At 33.0% G+C, this 20,584-nt stretch overlaps 2 protein-coding genes across 4 annotated transcripts; one reads left to right on the forward strand and one right to left on the reverse strand.

Annotated features, from left to right (window-relative positions):
* The first annotated feature begins 293 nt into the window (after nucleotides 1-293).
* Nucleotides 294-2,069, forward strand: LOC124535364 (tRNA (adenine(58)-N(1))-methyltransferase non-catalytic subunit TRM6). Of its 2 annotated transcripts, XM_047111573.1 has the most exons (3): nucleotides 669-902; nucleotides 991-1,640; nucleotides 1,944-2,069. In XM_047111573.1, the coding sequence occupies exons 2-3, from the start codon at nucleotides 1,029-1,031 to the stop codon at nucleotides 2,022-2,024; spliced, it is 693 nt and encodes a 230-aa protein (XP_046967529.1). In that variant the 5' UTR covers nucleotides 669-902; nucleotides 991-1,028; the 3' UTR covers nucleotides 2,025-2,069. The 2 variants fall into 2 exon arrangements, with proteins under 2 accessions (XP_046967521.1, XP_046967529.1); XM_047111565.1 differs by having other exon boundaries at nucleotides 294-1,640.
* A 1,806-nt stretch (nucleotides 2,070-3,875) lies between these two features.
* On the reverse strand, nucleotides 3,876-20,343 carry LOC124535351 (serine/threonine-protein kinase GA29083). 2 transcript variants are annotated; one of them, XM_047111551.1, is made up of 14 exons: nucleotides 20,151-20,343; nucleotides 19,855-20,073; nucleotides 19,304-19,403; nucleotides 18,532-18,726; nucleotides 11,203-11,316; nucleotides 10,446-10,633; nucleotides 9,907-10,002; nucleotides 9,020-9,171; nucleotides 7,585-7,703; nucleotides 7,075-7,174; nucleotides 6,345-6,490; nucleotides 5,849-5,998; nucleotides 5,228-5,470; nucleotides 3,876-4,205 (listed from the first exon to the last, which is right to left on the reverse strand). In XM_047111551.1, the coding sequence occupies exons 2-14, from the start codon at nucleotides 20,070-20,072 to the stop codon at nucleotides 4,149-4,151; spliced, it is 1,878 nt and encodes a 625-aa protein (XP_046967507.1). In that variant the 5' UTR covers nucleotide 20,073; nucleotides 20,151-20,343; the 3' UTR covers nucleotides 3,876-4,148. The 2 variants fall into 2 exon arrangements, 1 of the variants encoding a protein (XP_046967507.1); XR_006966805.1 differs by lacking the exon at nucleotides 3,876-4,205 and adding an exon at nucleotides 4,434-4,574 and having other exon boundaries at nucleotides 5,136-5,470.
* Between the last annotated feature and the right edge of the window lie 241 nt (nucleotides 20,344-20,584).

Raw genomic sequence — 20,584 nt, forward strand, 5'->3', positions numbered from 1 at the left:
TCGTTTCGGTAAGAAGATACTATAATCTGATGGTAATATGCCTTATTTATCAATGTTTTTAGACATGAGTTTTAACTTTTTTTTAGGTAAATACTATGGAATCTTTATAAAGAAAAAAGAAACTAATACCATGCCCCCGGAAAGATATATTGACTAAGTCGGAAACTACGATATAATACTAAATTAAACATTACCCCTTTTTTTTTAAGCTGGAAGACTCGATCACCTCGATTCGATTTCGTTGATTCTGATTGTGGTGTTGTCATTCGACAGTACGGGACACTTGTCAGTTGTCTTGTATTGACATCTTAATAACCTATAAAATTATAAATATTCATAACCTCATCTCAACTATAAAGAAAATAAGATATATTACAATGTGTGATAATACAATCAAAGTCGGTGAATACATCGTTATACAAAAACAAAACTACAAAAAGTTACATAAATTCAATAAACCAAATTCATCCGTAAATGTAGGAAAAGATACAATAAATTTAAGCGGAATAGAAGGTTGTCAGTATTTTTCTATATTTAAGATGATACCCAAAGGTACTAAAAGGAATAAAGAATATGACTTAGAATTATCGAAAGAAGCACTTAATTTAATACAAGAAATAAGTTTAAAAACATCAGGTACTGATAATAGAAACATTTACGACGATGGCAGATCACAAAAACTGTCGGCTACTGAAATTAGCGAACTCAAGAGTGATTCCACAAGTGCATCAGAAATTGTTGAAACTTTAATAACAAATTCAAATACATTTCATAATAAAACTGAATTTTCGCAAGCTAAATATTTAAAGAAAAAAGAAAAGAAATATTTCGAATATATTCAAATATTAAAACCCAACCTCCGGAATATTACTGAAATATTATACAAATTAGACCCAAGCAAGGTACAGGGTGTTCGTATAGATACTTTGTCCCAAGTTATGACATTATCAAATATTAGTAGTGAAGGTAATCATTTGCTTTATGATTCAGGTTCTAATGGTCTCCTTGCTGCTGCATTATTAAGTGCAATGGGATCACAGAGCAATGGACAATTGGTACATATGCATCCTGGAAATATGTCTCAGAAACAGGCATTATTAGCTATGAACTTCACTCCCGAGCAATATAACAAATGTGTATCAGTTAATGTGTATTCAGTCTTGAGACAAGTGTACCAAGGCTCTGACACTAACTCAGTAGGTTCGGCTACAGAAAAAATAACTAATTTGAAAAGAAAAGCACCAGAAGATATAGAACATGAAAATAAATTGCCTAAGCTGAAGGTGTCAGATACTATTAGTGATGTTGAGCTAAATAAGGAACACAATGATGTAAAGGAAAACAGTGAAGTTAAGGAAAATTGTGAGATTGAGGAATCAGCACCTAAGAAACCCAAATGGCACTTTGATAATATAAGAGCTTCAGAAATTTTGACACAGAAAGTTGACTCTTTAGTAATAGCCTGTAAAGAAGACCCTCAAAATATATTTATGGAACTAATGAATTTTGTAAAGCCTGGTCGACCTTTTGTTATTTATTACAGTGTGGCAGAACCACTGCAAAACTTATATATGTCACTGAAATCTTTAAGTACTGTTGCTGCTTTAAGATTAACCAATAATTGGATGAGAAATTATCAGGTATCATAACCATTGATTTTCTAAGAATTTTTATCTTTCTAGTTATTTAAAATTGATGTTTATTAATCAAAGTTAATTTTTACTAAATATAACAAAATAAAATATATTTTATTTTTAACACTAATAAATTGTAAAGGTCAAATATTTTAGTGATGCATATAAAGACAATGCATTTTTTGTTTCATTATGCACTATTTAGTTGTATGCAGTGATTCTATGAAACAAGTAAAGATTCATAAGATTACATAAATATACTTTTATGTGTTGTATGTTTTTTAACAAACTATCAATTTTTTATTACAGATTTTACCTGACAGGACACATCCAGAAGTGATGATGAATGGATCGAGTGGATTTCTTTTATCTGGATATATATTAAAATAGATTCATATTTATTTGAATATAAAAATTAAATATTGAACAATGTAACAAGCTTTCTTTAATTTTTAAATGTCATACAAATCATATATAATATCAAAAATTTGCTTCTTTTTTATAAAAGATCTGTTGCTAGCTTTTCTAATTCTAGATAAGCAAAATTACAATTTATTCCTACTATAAAGTGTTGAAACAGTTACATTATTAGTGTTACATGTAATGTTTGTTGCAAAATTTTATGAATATAAAAATAACTGTGAAACAGATTGGCAATACAATACAGTGTGTGGGTACATAAACTGTTTAACATTCATGTCACGGAAGATATATTTCAAATAAAACACATGTTTAAAAACAATGTTACATATAGAATTTTTGAATAGTATTAAACATTCTATAGTTTTTCACATTTAATAAAATGTGAAAAACTTTTAACTTTGTATGTGAGTGCATGACATTGATATGAAAAGCGGAAATCATTAAAAATCTTTTTATTTTTATAATAAATAATTTATTTTATAAGCAAATTAATCCTTCAATCGCTTTAATAAAACACGGGATAAAATAAGATAAGGTTTGACAGTTCAAATCATAAGAAAAGCATTTGGGCATATATTTATAGGGGACATACATTCTTCAGGCAGTCTATTATATTATAACACAAAAGGAAACAAAATTCAACTATCAAAGAACGTAAAGGAATGTGTATCAGTCTGATTATATTTATCCTCTAATGCATTAAGATTTTTTTCATAAAATTAAAATAAATAAACAAATATAACTGGTTGTTTCATCAAAATTTCTACATTATATTCGAGAGGAACATTCATTAAAGTTAAATCATTATCAAAGTTGATAAAATCATTCACAATTTGGCACAAGGATTTGAATTCCACTGCACAATATTAATAATTTTGATTGAACTGCGGTTTTTTTAAATATGTAAAAAATTATTCAATTTCCTAATGTTGTAAATAAATGAAAACTATTTGAATAAATTGTTATTTTCGTGTTGCGTTATGCACAACACATTATTATTGCAGTATCTCTAGTACTAATAACATAGTACTGTAAGCTGAAGTTAGATTAGTAAATTCAAATACTTTTCTAGTTTAATTATGTATGGGTATGGGATAAGACGGTATAACGTAATTACGTTTTATATTAGCTTTAATGCCCTAAACTTATATGAGTTTTATGAATTCTATTTGAAAGAATAATTTCTTTTCTAAAGAAAAATAAATCTCACAGAAACAGTCAATGCAGTTTTTTGTGCCAAATGTCCTATACAGTCAATTATTATTACTAAGTATATATATATATATGTGCAAATATTTTTTAAATAATAATGTTAAAATTAATCAAATCTACATTTAAAAAAATGTTTGATTACTAAAAAAAAACTAAGTTTCCTACGAAGTTGAAGATATGCACCATTTTAAGAGCCCAAAGCTAGTCATTAAAGCCCTATCAAAAGACTGGTATATTCGTTTACTTACTCAAATAGTTTGTATAATTTTTGATAGCCGTTTCTGTTATTACAACATATCTCTCCTAATGCAGTAGGCCTCTAGACAAGAGCATGTTATGCTACTTAAAACTATAAATGTAATTTGAAGCCATAAATAAACAATAAAAAATATACTAGCGGCCTACTAATGCAAAAATAGAGATCGTTTATAATTGATTACGAAAAATCAACGATTTAAATGCATTTAAATTTATCGGCCGATCATATAAAAATAAAACTACATAATACTAAAATAGAAACTGGTTTTACAGCCACATAAATACTAATTACCGCTACATCTCTTAAAGAATATACATAAATTGCGTAAAAGATAAATAAATAGCGAATTCATTAGATGATTAATTATTATCAACATATCAATCAGTGGGGACATCATCAGTATAAAAAACCAGAACAACAACGACGATACTGCAACACTATAATTTGATCGAAAAAACGTTTTTTTTGAAAATTGAACACACATGTGCAGTATTGCTTCGATAATTTTTATATTACATACATTATGGAATAACTTTGGTATTGGTGTTAATATGAAGGCATGCATAGCCGTGAGCAGTACAACGCAAACAGCAAGCGGCCGGCGGGGCGGCGGCGCCAGGCTATGACGAGTCCTCATCGTACCAAGTACGAAAGTCGCACATCTCGTCGTAGTCGTCCTGAAACACGAACCTCCTTGAATATCATGTGACGTTAACTCAATGTATCAAAATTGATTTCAAACCTCCGTGGCCGAGTGGTGTGTACACCGGTATTCATGAGTACGCCACTCCGAGGTCCCGGGTTCGATTCCCGGCCGAGTCAATGTAGATTATCATTAATTTTCTATGTTGTCTTGGGTCTGGGTGTTTGTGGTACCGTCGTTACTTTGATTTCCATAATACAAGTGCTTTAGCTACTTACATTGGGATCAGAGTAATGTATGTGATGTTGTCTCATATTTATTTATTTATTTAAACTGAGTAAGACAGAGCTAACTAATATATCACACCAATCATCGAATGAGTCCTCCTCAATTACCGATACTTCCTCCAGGACATCATTACGCGAGAAATTTAAAGAAATAGGTGTATTAACGGCTGTCAACAATATATTTATGATAATATAATCTTTATACAAAAGAATATTAAAAATTATTCTATCAATGCTGATGTACATACTATTAATACAAGAAATAAGAATAAACTTGTAACCCCCAGTTTCCGTTTGCATACGGTAAATAGAACGTTTTTGGGCAATGGTATACGCATATATAATAGATAGAAAATATAATCAATTTACCATTTGCAAAATTTAAAAATATTATTAAGACTAAATTAATAAATAAATCATACTATTCATTAAAAGAGTACTTTTTAGAGAGAAACGCCTGGAGTTAGGCTCGGGTTCCATCATAGGACGCTAATTACTGTCAATAACAGCATTGTAAATATGTTTATTTGAAAAGAGCAACTATGCGAGTTTCATGCCGTTTCTTCTCGCTAGAAGCTGCTTTCCGAAACGGTGGTAGTATTTGATTATTGACGATTCAAAAACGCTTCATTGTGAAGTTTACTTGAATAAAATTGATTTGATTGATTGATTTGATTACATAACCATTCCCAAGGGGGGTCAAGAACAGTCAAGCAGTCGTAGAACTCTGTCAAATTAAAAAGATTCTAGCAAACAAATAATGACTGACCGACATCCAGGCGTGGTCGAGCACGTCCTCGGCGGCGAAGCGCAGCTCGGGCTGCGGACGGAGCATGTTGGCGACGAGGTCGATGGCCCCGGCCGACACGCGCTCCCAGTGCGGCGCGGGGAACTCCAGCCGCGCCGACAGGATCGCGTCGAACAACTTCTCCTGGTCGCCGTCGGGCGACGAGAATGGAGGGAATCCGCACAGCAGGATGTACAGAATTACACCCGCCGCCCAAACGTCGATCTAAAAGTAATACATTGTCGTAACATATAGGGCCGTATTTAGGGCAGGGCAACCGGGGCAACTGCCCTGGGGCCTCCACATTAGTGGGGGCCACAGTTTTCAGCAACTTAACAAATATCGAGATATAGTCAAATCATAATAATGTTATTGTTTAATATTTTAAAAGTTACCGATACAAGTAAATAAATCATAGCTTAATGATTGAAATAAAAAAGTAATTAATTCATGATAATATAATTATTAGGTTGTTCACGCTTCTGTTTGTCTAGGGCCCCCCCCCCGGCTTTGTGGCCCGGGGGCCTCCAGACCTTTAAATCCGACTCTGGTAACATATTGAGGGCGAGTTTGGATTACGAATTACTGTTACTATATCTCTACCTTAAGGCCGTATCCAGATTCGAGCAGGATCTCGGGCGCAACGTATGTTGGCGTTCCGCAGACGGCGTGAAGCGGTCTCCATACTTCTACCGCTAACCCAAAGTCTGCTAATTTCAATCCACGTATGCTACCGTCTGAGCCCACCTCAACCTAAAACATTTGGAGAATTCTTTAATTTTGCAAATATTATTTGATCGTTTTATATGTCATTAGATTAAGAATATTTGCAAAAACAGGTTAAAAATGTAAACATTTCTGTACAACAAAATAATAATTAAAAAAAAAAACAATAAAAAAAGCAAAACGGTACTCAATCGTTTAAATACTTTAAGCAAGTGAACCAAAAGTCATAACAAAAAATATTTAAGTGATATGTTATACTTTACATTATTTTATGTGTATGTTTTTGGTGTAGTGCATGCGCTTTACATTTGAATTATATTACTAATAATTAGTGAAGGGTTTTTATCGAATGAAAGTTGAGTTAATGTCTTACCAATAAGTTTTCGGGTTTGATGTCTCGATGCACGATAGAAAGCGAGTGTAGGTATGCAATAGCTGATGTTAGGTGACCTATTAGCAAACGCGCTTGGGGCTCAGAAAATTTAGAAGCAGCTGCGATACTATCGAATAAATCGCCACCTAGAACATACAAAAATATTTGGAGACCTACGACTACAAGTCGACTATACTAACACGTCAGAGCGACAGTTCGTCAACTTCCGGAAAAGAATATAGCGAGTAAAATAAAATGTGACACATTATATCTTCTAATACGCACGAAAAATGTTGCAAGTTCTTAAATTAAATGACTTTAAAAAATTATATAAATTTAATTTTTACTTTTTTTATATTATTTAATTCTATTCTAGAGGAACCTGCTAGCGCTTTAACTCGGTTCTAAGTTTAGAAATTAGAAACTCTGGAGGTATCCTTCTTAAACATTTAGCTTCTCATTAATATCAATGTTTATTTAACTCATGAAGTGCATAATGATTAGTTACAAATATAACCTTCCACTTTTATTTACATTATTATTAATTTAAGCAGTTTATTATTATTAATTAAACAGTGGTAATTATTGTTAACAGTGCTTTACCGTGCCTTTTTAATACAAGTACATAATCCAGACATCAATTGTTCACCTACTATATTGTGGTATGGGTAAAGTGAAAGTTAAGAAATTACATATGATTTGTTATTGATTGAGTAACTAGAATATTTACCGCTAACTAATTCCATGATAAGGAACAGCCACTCAGGGCTGTCCTGGTCTTCAATAAGTGAAACTATGCGGGGGTGACACAGCTTTCTCATCACTCGCACCTGGAAACATCATAAAATAAGCCTTGACCTTATTTAAAACAGTATATGTACTCATAACATATAAAATTTTATCAGCAAATCAAATAATTAATTTTTCAATAAAAAATAATTATTAATTATTTGACTTATAAATATTAAATATTAGACAATACATACAATGAGTCTGTTCTGACGGTATGGAAAATCAGAAGTAACGACGATAACATAGTAAACTTGAACTTTTTCTACATCGACTCGGCCGGGAATCGAACCCGGGATCTCGGAGTAGCGTACCCAGAAAATCGGTCTACGAGGATACACTACTCGACCACGGAGGTCGTCAATATTACATATCAGAGATGTCATATTGTATATCAATATATTTCGAATTGAATTGAAAATAATTATTCAATTATTAAATAGATACTTACCTCTGCCTCTACGTAATGTTCTTTGCCTTTGCATTTTGCCTTGTCAATAACTTTGAGAGCATACTCCTTCCCATTTGTCTTGTCCTTACATATTCTTACAACTGCAAAGTTGCCATCACCTGAACAATAGAAATAATATAAATATTTAACAAAAAATGCTAGTTGCTATAAATGTTAATAATAAAAAGAGTACAATAAATGAATTGTAATAAAATTCAATTCCGATTACTTATATAAAACAGTTACTTATACAGATAAAAGTCCGAATATTAAGAGTTTATAAAACTGTTATCTAAAATATTTGTAAAGCAATAATGCTGCAAGTAGACAAAGGTCGGCTTTCATTTATTTATACAGCAGAGTCCGAAACGAAAATCTAAGGTTTCTTTTTAAATCATAATTGTGACATTAATTAAGTAATCAGTTGACGGCTTATCTTCCACAAAACAGACTTTTTTAAAGGGATTGCTATTTTTAGGGAGCCAAATATTTATTAGTTACTTAAGATAACTATTTTCTCGTGTTAGTCTTAGGTTGAAATATTAAAATAGTAAAAAGAAGCAGCCTATATTATCAAATTTGGTTTAGTGAAAACATAGATACAAAAAGAGGTATTTTCACATTTATAATATTAGCATGAATTTTAACATTTTATATGCGGCGCTCAAATGAATGTGTGACTGAGAATGCATTATTTACAAATGGTACATGAATCACTTTACCTTACCGAGTAAAATTACAATAATTATATAGTGCCGAAACGAAACAATAGTAAACTGGCAATAAGCCTACAGACAATTGAATGCAACAGATATTATAATTAAGTACGATATGAAGATATCAAATTCAAATCAATACAATTTGAAACATTCTTGTCATATAAGAGCAGAGACGGCCCAGTGGTTAGAACGCGTGCATCTTAACCGATGATTGCGGGTTCAAATCCAGGCAAGCACCACTGAGTATTCATGTGCTTAATTTGTCTTTACAATTCATCTCGTTCTCGGCGGTGAATGAAACATCGTGAGTGAGGAAATCTGCATGTATCTAATTTCATAGAAGTTCTACCACATGTGCATTCCACCGACTCACATTGGAAGAGCGTGGTAAATATGTTCCAAACCTTCTCCTCAAAGAGAGAGGAGGCCTTAGTCCAGCAGTGGGAAATTCACAGGCTGTTATTGGCATATAAAATTATTGGCTCGTTCATAAATGCTTCGTGGCTTTTGGTGCGACAATCCAATCCAATTTTACATCGAAGAGTGGCACACTAGGACGAAGCGACGGCGGCCTAGGTAAGTAGAGCGCGTTACCTATGATCTTGCCGACGCTGTACTTGAATCGACGGCGGCCTAGGTAAGTAGAGCGCGTCACCTATGATCTTGCCGACGCTGTACTTGAATCGACGGCGGCCTAGGTAAGTAGAGCGCGTTACCTATGATCTTGCCGACGCTGTACTTGAGGCGCAGCGGCTGCGGCAGCAGGCCCGTGAGCGGCGCCGCGTCGCCCTCGCCCGCCGCGCCCGCGCCCGCGCCCGCCGCCGCGCGCGCGCCCGGCCGCAGCGGCATGCGCGGCTTGGGGCCCGACCTGCGCACGCGCAGCAGTTGCGGGTAAACAAGTCACGACAATTTGGCGGGTTTGCGACAAACATAGATGAAGAGCAGAGATGGCCCAGTGGTTAGAACGCGTGCATCTTAACCGATGATTGCGGGTTCAAACCCAGGCAAGCACCGCTGACTCATGTGCTTAATTTGTCTTTATAATTCATCTCATGCTCAGCGGTTAAAGAAAACATCGTGAGGAAACCTGCATGTGACAAATTTCATAGAAATTCTGCCACATGTGTATTCCACCAACCCGCATTGGAACAGCGTGGTGGAATATGTTCCAAACCTTCTCCTTAAAGGGAGAGGAGGCCTTTAGCCCAGCAGTGGGAATTTACAGGCTGTTGTTGTTGTTGTTGTTGCGACAAACATTGAGGGGTTATTAAGGTGTGCACAACTTTGAGGAAAAGAATAATGTACGAGGTAACAAATTAAAGATTTTGAGGAACTTAAGAAATAAAAATTGTATACAATTATCATCCTATCAAACGGGTGGTTATAAAAATTAATACATTAGAGATTTCACATATTTAGAGGAATCTGGTAGGAGGAAATACTATAGGAGTTGACATCCCTGTGACCTGTGTTTCATATTCTATTGTTGATTAAACCGACTCGACTGCTTTACTATACCACGTTGTTCGAACCATTATCAATAAGCTTTGTTTTAAAAAAGAATACTATGAAATAATAATATAGAAAACAAAAAAATAGTTACCTTGTATTTCTTGAAATTGCATTGCATTTACTTTTCCTACATTGTAAAACAGCCTTACTTTCTTCAAATTCGAGTTCGAAGTCTTCTTGATTGACTCTGTAACGAAAGTAAACGATAAAAATAATATCTTTAACACAGTACAATTGAACATATTTTAAAGCATGTGCAAATTATATATCAACAATATTTTAATCAATAAAATCAAAATATACTTTATTCAAGTAGAATTTTACAAGCACTTTTGAATTATCAATTAACCAACTAAATTAAGTGAAGCTACTTATAATATCTGAGAACATAAGCACAGTAATATATTGTTATAGTATTTATAAAAAACGAAGTAATAGTTTGTTCAAAGTCATGAAATTTTGGAAGACACATGTGGCAGAATTTCGATGAAATTGGACACATGCAGGTTTCCTCACTATGTTTTCCTTCACCGCCGAGCATGAGATGAATTATAAACACAAATTAAGCACACATATATAGTGGTGCTTGTCTGGGTTTAATATATTGTTGTAAAATACTTAAATGAGTACCTTTCGTTTCCATATGCGAAAAATACGTCTTCCTCTTCAAAAAACTGATGCAGAGCGGTGACAGGGGTTCCGGTTTGTGTGAACACTTTGCGCACGCAGCCGGTGTCCAATTTAATACACTCGGTGATCGCCGCCAAGGCATGTTCCAGAGTTGGACTATTGCGTTTATTCAATAACAATCTGCATACCTATATGAAAAATATATTGTTACTTTTTTGTGTATATATTCTTTATTTAGTCTTTAGTATATTTATGTATGTAAAATAGTATTAAAGTTAATTTACTGATTTGAAACATTTTTTGTTATACCCTGTAAATGAACAATGGATATCACACTATAAAAGTAACAAAAAGACATTTCAATGAAGTATATTAAATTTAAAAAATCTTTTAATAACTAATTAAGACTACTATCCAAAATGATGATGATGAAATTAAAAGATATATTAAAATATATTTTAAATTTTCTTATTTAAAACATATTAAATAAAAAGTAATGTTTTTTTTTTTACTCTAAAATCATATACATACTTTATTTTCATTTATTTCTGTTGCTCTGTCTGTATACCGGTATTATATAATGTATAGCCAATGTATTTTCCATTTATCAATAAAATATACCCGGGTTAAACTAATAAATAAACATTTAGCGTCATAATGGATCGATACTAGTTTTAACTACGTAACTGTTTTAATCCATTTACACAATTTTATTTAAGTATATACTTACATTACTTTATATATTAAAACTATTTACCTTGCGGGGTTTCACTCCATTCCTAATAATAGTAACTATACGGGGCCGGATTACATTATCCCCAGCAGGGCTAACTCGTGGTGTCCCATTGCCGGTAGAGTTACTACCATTTGTCTGAAATTATTTTTTTCATCATAAGGCTCAATTTCGTTTAAACAAGCTCAAAAGAACAATCTACACAGTATTCACCAGGGCTGCCAATGCCTATTCACCCTATTCCCCAAAAATCTTAGTGAAATTCCCCAAATTGGGGGAAGGAAATCTCCCAATTTCTCACAAAAAATTTCAATTTTTGTACTAACTAAAAAACGGGTAAACTATCAATTACGTTACGATCGTTTTCGTATAAAACGCATAAGTATAAATTCCCCTCATTTTCCCCACATACGACAATCACACCAATCCCCGATCAACTTGCGATTCCCCGCAATTTGGGGAATTCCTCACAAATTGGCAAACTGTGAATACCAGTAATCACAGTTTTATTTATGGTTTAATTAAAGATTGTAGATTAAAATCGGTTTACGCGAGCTTTATTGTTTATGATCAATATGTATTACATTTTTTGTTCAATCGTAAGATCTACAATAGGCTATTTGATAATGCGAAAAATAAATCGTGAGTTATTGTAATCAGTGTATATTATGAGTTTAAAAATGGTTATTTACTAACGAAACTTGAAAATAATATTTAATTTATTCAAAAAACAATAAATAAAAATGCATTTTTTCAGACGTTTGTCACGTGACACCAAACGCTCCTGATTGGCCGGGCTTTTGATGATGTCACTTTCTTGTAAACCTTGCTTTTCTACTATACGAACCACAGATTTAAATACAGCAAAGTGACGTCACCGGCCCCATTGTAGCACCATATTGTCCAAGTAACGTTTTCGCGCGTTATTTAAATATGGAATTTTTAATATGATATATTTCGGCAAATATGTACTAGAAATAAAAAATCAACTTTTACTGGGCCTTAACCTCTACTAAATAATATAAAATGGATTTTAAAAACCAGTCAAATAGCCTATTGTAACTGTGCAGGCAATACGAAGCTTGTAGATAGTTTTTAATTATAAATCCAAGTTTTTGTCCCGGAAAGAAACTGAGCGTTAGCTGCCGTATTAAATTACGCGTTTTTGCAATTATAGTAATTACATAATTAACCACATAGCTAAGTGGATCCGACTGAAGTGGATAATGAGCATTTTACATTGTGGTTTTGAATAAAACAGGTGTTGTTTATGGTTAACACGCACATTAATTTGACGGAATATTTTAGAACAGCTATGTAAGGGGTCACCCCTTTACAGTGCCATATCTATATAATATAATAATAATAATAATAAATACTCTTTATTGTACACCAATAATAAAAAACAAGGCAAATGGGTAACATGTTGAGTAGATGTACAAAGGCGGTCTTATCGCTACGGTAGCAATTTCTTCCAGACAACCTTTGGGCATAGGACTGAAAAAATAAATGGAAGCGGTTTGGAGGCGTACAAAAGTTATAAATTAATTGACTAAAATATATTACATGCGAATCAATATATATCAATATGGAAAAGATATATAAATATATAATAATAGATATATGTGGGAGATAATAATTTTTAATCAAATTCCGATTTTATAATACGGTTGTGCTATTGACTCAAAATGACAAGTTGCTATAAAAAAAGGCTCGACAGATGTCAACAGATCAGAAGTGGTTCAGTGTTGAACACGGCACAATCGGTGCTCTGAACTGTTTATTTGGTGATTAACCCAGGTGAGCGCATTTTTGTATTTATTCTGTAATAATTAATCCTTAAATATTCTGTACATCGAATTAATTGTAATTAGTGTTTAAGAATAAGTATAATTTATTGTTATTGTTTTAAATATACATTGTTTACTTATAAATTGGTTCTACTATTTATTTTGTCACCCGTTCTCCGACATCAGAAGCGGGATTATGTAACCCCAACTACGGCGAGAAATTGTAATGATTCCAGGTGCAGCAAAATGGACATTGGTGAATCCGATGGTTCGAATCATGAAGCACCGCAGGATGCTGGTCCGTCATCTCCGATCCTGGGACTAAACATGACAGGTTGCGTGGCCTCTAGCAGTGGCAATAACGACTCCGCACGAAAAGTCCAGACACCATCACCAAGGGCTACTCCGGCGAGTAGCAGTCACGCGGTCCCAGCAAATTCAACAGCAGCAAGCGACAGCCGTGAAAGCAGGGCAGTAGATTTTGTTCCTTTTAATTTGATGCAAGGCATGATGCAAGAAATGATGACACAATTAATTCAAACGACTGCCAAAGCTTTTAACTCACCCATTGAGAAACCTACCCCAAGAATGCGAAATCTTGAACACATTTACGTACCTACTTTTGACCCCGATGATAGAACTGATGATACCGTACAAGTTTGGTGTAGAAATATCGATGATCTCATAAAAGAATATGATCTTAGTAATAGGGAAGTTCTTAATTTATCCAGAAAAAAATTACGTGGGCGTGCAGCCGAATGGGCACGTCGTAATTATACAAATCTTTTAACCTGGAGTGAACTCAAAACTGGTCTTATTGAAACGTTTGCAGATGAAATGCGATACTACGATGACTTAACGCTCTTCATTGAGTACACTAGTGAGCAAGCTGGAAGTCTTTCTGAATATGCTACACGAAAATGGGAGCTGGCAAAAAGGGTGATTGCTGTGGAGGTGACTGAACAGCGCTTGGTGGAGGCAGTTATTTCGGGTATGATGGATGCTCGTATTCGTTCTGATTTGTTACGACTAACGCCAAAAAATTTGCCACAGTTAATCCAAAGCTTAAACTCGTACAAACGCAACGACTTGGTAAAGAGCCTGATCACACTATTTTACCAAAACGATTTAAGCCTAACTTAATACCAGATTTTAAATCAGAACGTTGCCACAAATGTCACAAGCTAGGCCATATAAAAAGAAATTGCAGTGTCATTAATAATAATATAAATGATCAAAAAAATACCCCTATTATCTTATGAATCTAAAAAAATATCCCAAAACTCTGTCGTTCCAATTTGTGCTCATTGTAATAAAAAAGGCCATAATATTGAAAACTGTTTTCAACTTATAAATAAAAAAAACCTAATGTTGATAAATCCGTTACTATAAATTCCCTTTCAGTAAATAATAAAAGTTCTATAATTGTTCAAATAGGTAACAGTAACTACTTATGTTTAATATAGAGTAGGGCTGAGTGTTTCCCGATTCTATTAAAGACAATTCATTTAGTACAAAACGAAAAAAAAAGACGTGTTTGCTTTTTGTTGATGGTCTTAGTATCGAGTTAGATTTTATTTTAGTTTCAGATAGTTTTATACAAATATTGCAAGGTCAAAATCTTTTTAGCAAACTTAAAATCACGTTTTCAGAGAAAAGTTTTGGTTCCCGATTATGTCTAAATGTACTCGCAAGTTTATTGATAATTGTCTTATTTGCAAAGTCAATAACAGTCAATCTGGTTCTCGACAAATTTCCCTTCACCCTATTGATGAGCCTCCTGTTCCTTTTCACACAGTTCATATGGATACGACTGGCAAATTAAGTGGCAATAAAACACCTATAAAACAGTACATCATTGTATTCATAGACGCTTTTACAAAATATTGAAACACGTCAATAACCTTACTGCCTTAACCACCGTTAATTGTCTTAAAGAATTAATTTATACCTTTGGGACCCCTAAAAGAATAGTCTGTGATCAGGCTACTTCATATACAGGCAAAGAATTTAGAAGTTTTTGCGACAGTTGGTCAATAGAAATACATTTTATCGCTAGTGGCGTTAGTCGTGCTAATGGGCAAGTCGAGCGAATGATGAAAGTATTGACAAACTGTTTTACCATTTCTGAAAATACATCTGCCAGGAGAGGTTGGAAGGATGTCGTAGGTGAAGTACAGTTAGCAATTAACAGTACTTTCAGCAAAAGCACTGGTCACACATCTTTCCAGCTTCTCATGGGTTGTAATCAATGTCCTCCCGCTTTATCAACCTTGACAGATAATATTGAACGTTTTTACCTCGATATTTGCCGCCAAGAATCGAAACAAAGGATGGACGAGCGGGCTAATATTCAGAAAATTGACTTTGATAATACAAAAGCTAAAATTGTGCCCTTTAGGTGACGTTGTGCTCGTAAAGCAAAATTCTCGTAATATTAATAAAATGGCAAATATTAGGGTCCATGCGTTATTACATAAGTTAATGATAATGACAGATATACTGTAAAAGTCTGAGACTGGTAATGAATTGTACATGATGATTTACGTATTTTTAGCCCAGATATGGGACGCGAGTTATCGAATACTTTGGATGATCGATTTAAATGAAATATATGACGATATTTATGATGTGATTATAAGTTGTAGTACGTAGTAATTGTAGACATTTTGTGCGGGGAGTGGTCGCCTGGCCAACGACCACTGCTTTCACAAATGTTTTTATTGATTTAGAATATATGTAATTTTGTTTTAATGTGTTTGTATTGTGAACCCGGTTGCCACTGTGATTTGGCAGCTTGCCATGTGACTTGGCAGATATCTGATTGTCATGTGATTTGACAATTTTACCATGTGAGTTGGCAGATATCGGGTGTTGAAAGCCATGTGATTTGGCTACACTTTGCCACTGTGATTTGGCAAGTGTGTGTTTGTCATGTGATTTGACAATTTAGAATATATGTAATTTTGTTTTAATGTGTTTGTATTGTGAACCCGGTTGCCACTGTGATTTGGCAGCTTGTCATGTGACTTGGCAGATATCTGATTGTCATGTGATTTGACAATTTTACCATGTGAGTTGGCAGATATCGGGTGTTGAAAGCCATGTGATTTGGCTACACTTTGCCACTGTGATTTGGCAAGTGTGTGTTTGTCATGTGATTTGACAATTTAGAATATATGTAATTTTGTTTTAATGTGTTTGTATTGTGAACCCGGTTGCCACTGTGATTTGGCAGCTTGCCATGTGACTTGGCAGATATCTGATTGTCATGTGATTTGACAATTATACCATGTGAGTTGGCAGATATCGGGTGTTGAGGGCCATGTGATTTGGCCACACTTTGTCACTATGATTTGGCAATATACCATGCGAGTTGGTATGTGTTTAAGGCCATGTGATTTGGCTAGTGTGTTTGTCATGTGATTTGACAATTTACCATGTGAGTTGGTTTGCGTTTAAGGCCATGTGATTTGGCCAGTGTGTTTGTCATGTGATTTGACAATTTACCATGTGAGTTGGTATGTGTTTATGGCCATGTGATTTGGCAATTTACATTGAGAGTTGTTATGTAGATGTCTTGGGCCATGTGATTTGGCACATGTTATTATGTTTATATGATGTAAATGATATTGTAACAAATATTTCTGCGAGGTATGTGTTCTTTTAGTTCGCGAGCCATACTGGCTGCTCGTCAGAATGGCCGTGTGGGAGATAATAATTTTTAATCAAATTCCGATTTTATAATACGGTTGTGCTATTGACTCAAAATGACAAGTTGCTATAAAAAAAGGCTCGACAGATGTCAACAGATCAGAAGTGGTTCAGTGTTGAACACGGCACAATCGGTGCTCTGAACTGTTTATTTGGTGATTAACCCAGGTGAGCGCATTTTTGTATTTATTCTGTAATAATTAATCCTTAAATATTCTGTACATCGAATTAATTGTAATTAGTGTTTAAGAATAAGTATAATTTATTGTTATTGTTTTAAATATACATTGTTTACTTATAAATTGGTTCTACTATTTATTTTGTCACCCGTTCTCCGACATATAAATGAAATATATACATACATACACATGCATATACATATACATACATATTAACAAAAGTGTAAAATAAGTTATGACGTATTAAGCGACAAGTAATGTTCTTTTAGGTATTTTTTGAAACAGGTGTGGGATTGCGCTTTTCTAATGCTAATAGGAAGGGAGTTCCAAAGGCGTACTGCTTTTACTGTGAAGGAATTGGAATAGAAGGAAGATGAGTGAGAGGGGGTTTTTAAGGTAAGGGTATTGTTGGATCGGAGGGAACGTTCGTGGGTATCACAGAGGAACTCAAAGCGCTCTTTAAGGTAAAAAGGTACTATATATATCTATAACTACCACTTAACATCGCATGGCCCATTTGCTATTCAGTCTCACTATTTAATTTAAGAAAAAGCCTTGAGATCTACAAGGCCAAGGAGTATTACACAGCAAAGAGTATTTTTTTTTTTTTTTCTTAAATATCAGTAAATACAGCACTATTTGCTCTTTGGTATACACTTTCGGTTATCTTAACTTCGTGCTTCTGTTTTGCATTACATGGTAATTTTTATGTTGTATGATCTATGAACCATGTTTGTTTGTATATAAATCATGTTATTATATTTTAATTTTCTTGACATTGCTAAATAAAATATTAATAATATAACGTAAATAAAAAAATGCTGCACCTCTATGAGCGGGGCATTTGGCGGAAGGCCAAACTACCTATCGAAGCAGCGGTACCGTTTTCGTCGCTAACGCATGCTATTGTGACGGTTTTATTTAAAGTTTTCCGTAAGAAATAACTTTCATGGCGCAGACGAAGATAGCAGCCATGGCCGTTTAAAAAAAGTAATAGGTTCTTTTGAGATATTTAACATTATCTAAACTAAAACACTGGCTATCCCCATACTCTTATCTTTTGTTAGGACAGTTACCCCACATGATGAGAAATCAGGTACAGTTACAATTGAGTTTAAAAACTGTGCAAGAAATTGCTGTTTTAGCTATAAGGCAGTTTCTTTACATTCATGCAACTAGGATTTAATCCATATGTATACTAGAGTATTAAGTATTGCTGCAATAGAGTATAACTGCCAATAATTATATTTATCTCCAGTATTTTACATTAAATTTCATAATAAATAAATGCAATAACTTTAATAGCTAATAAATAATAATAAACACTTTGACATTATATTTAAACCTGAGAGCAAATCATCTGTCTAATAAATAGACTAGCCATTGGTGGTACGAAAATAGTGACATAGCTTACTCCTCATAAAGTTCTAGAAATTACATAAATCTTATTATACTTTTATGGCACACTATTATTATTCCTTAATCAGATACATAATGTTTTTATTTATGATATCAAACCTGGGTTAAGTAACTCATGTACATATATGCATAGTGTTGTTTATAAAAAAGAAATAATAAATTGTTCAAAGTCATGAAATTTTGTTAACATACTTAGTAAATGACAATGTCGCAATATCTTATATTACAATATAAAATAATTTAATAGTCACCTGCAAGTATCGGGACAATCGATTATTAGCTCTGGCTGGTGATGGACTTGCACTATCGCTGAGAGACTCAGGTCCACTTAATCTAAATGACTGCGGTGTAACAGCACTCGCTTCATAGTCTAATCTCTTGAAAGGTTCTCCAAAGCCACTACAAACATATGACTGACCATCTTCTAAATCATCTAGTTTTCCTACCTGAGAATGAGTTAAATGTTAATAAATCTTTCTATGAAACATAAGTTCGTTTTATAGGTTTTTGTATACTGTTTTAAACAATCACATCATCAAATAATCACATCATCAGAGGAAAGGAAGAAATACAAAAGAACTACAGTGGTACTTTTAGGGTTGGTAAGGTTTATAAATTTTTATGTTTAGATAAACTTTAAGCTCTAAAATTTAGAAAAAAGTATATAGTCATACTGTTACAGTAATACATATAACTAAATTACTTTAAAAACTAATAATAATTATAAAAGATAATTATATTTATTTTAAAAATTGCATATTCACAAATTGTATTGTTTTCATTTTATGTAATTATATCAAAGTAGTTAATATTAATTTATGATAATTAACTTCATATAATATTAAAATTATTCATTGTATAATTTTTTCCCAAGCTTCGTCAAATAGTTTAATAGTTATATTATTATTTACATATAGTTATTTTAAAGTTTATACTTGCTAATGTACAATGACATTGTTGTTATTTATTGAAAAGTACATTTATATTATATATCAATTAAGTGCTATGTAAAATTGAACTTACTTTTCTACCTTCTAGAGAGTATATTGTTCTAACACCGCTAGGCAATGTAACATTATCAACTAACACTCTAGTTAAGTCTGCAGTTAAACTGTCAAAAGATCTGAAATTAAGAATTTTATTTAACATATGTTCAGTATACAATTGTATTTATATGCAATATATGTATTTCAACTGCATGCATACACTAGTTAATGACATAATTTAGTTGCAGCGAATGACTCATTGTCAATTTAAACTGCTGGCTTTATTAATGCTAAATATGTAAGCTAAACATCAATATGGAAGGCTGTAAAAATATATACATTGCTAGTGTTTTCAACAATATTTATTAAGTTATTATGTTTAAATCTTTATAGTTTATAATATTTATTCTTTATTCATTTGTTAATTAATATCATTAAATATTGTAAGGTAATATTTAATGTCTCGCTTCACTTGTTCCGTTTAAGTTAACAGTGTGCAACACAAAAGATCTGAAATAGGTATCCTAATAGGAAAGTGAAAGTGATTTAAAAAACTGTCAAATAAGACTGAAAAATCTTATCGCTTACCTGTATCTCTCTGGCAAGACTGGAATGATGACTCCTGAATAAAATTTATCACCATTTCGAAAAAACCTGATTCGTTTTGCTTTCCGTGCTGGTTGTGACCGAACCATTACGTTGCGTCGATTCGTCCTAGATTTCATAATTTCCATATCACTTAAATCTTTTTCTAATTCGCATACTGAGCTCGAGCGGCTTCCGCTACGACTTAAATTGTTCTCCATCCTGTTAATTTAAGAAAGTTGTAACAAAGTTATAAATTCGATAACGGAAAGTGTTAACATGATTCAGATCAACCTTACCTTAGTTCTTGGCTATGCTTTACGACGAATGTTAATTAAGCTTTTTAATTTATGGAGACCATAACTTAATCGAGTCTCATTTTATTATTTTAATAGAGACTTAAATATTTGTTATAAATTAAATACATAAATTGAAGCAATTCTGTACTTCATGAAACACGGAAATCTGCGGAAATCAGCGCAAGTTACAGATACAAAAAATAATAGACTAACAATTAACAACATCTGTAATATATATTTTTTCTATTTCAGTATAAAACTATTTCCTCAAAATTTTATCTTAATAAAAATATTTTTAAAAACTTTATTGAAAAAAGTTATTGTCTATTTGAATTTTACCTCTACAAATTAATAATAAATATGATTTTATAAAAGTTATGATAAGGTAAGATGTACTTTTATAAAAATAACCGTCGTTTCGTATTTGTTTATAA

Source organism: Vanessa cardui, chromosome 2 (assembly GCF_905220365.1).
Source record: "Vanessa cardui chromosome 2, ilVanCard2.1, whole genome shotgun sequence".
NCBI classification, from domain to species: Eukaryota; Metazoa; Arthropoda; class Insecta; order Lepidoptera; family Nymphalidae; genus Vanessa; species Vanessa cardui.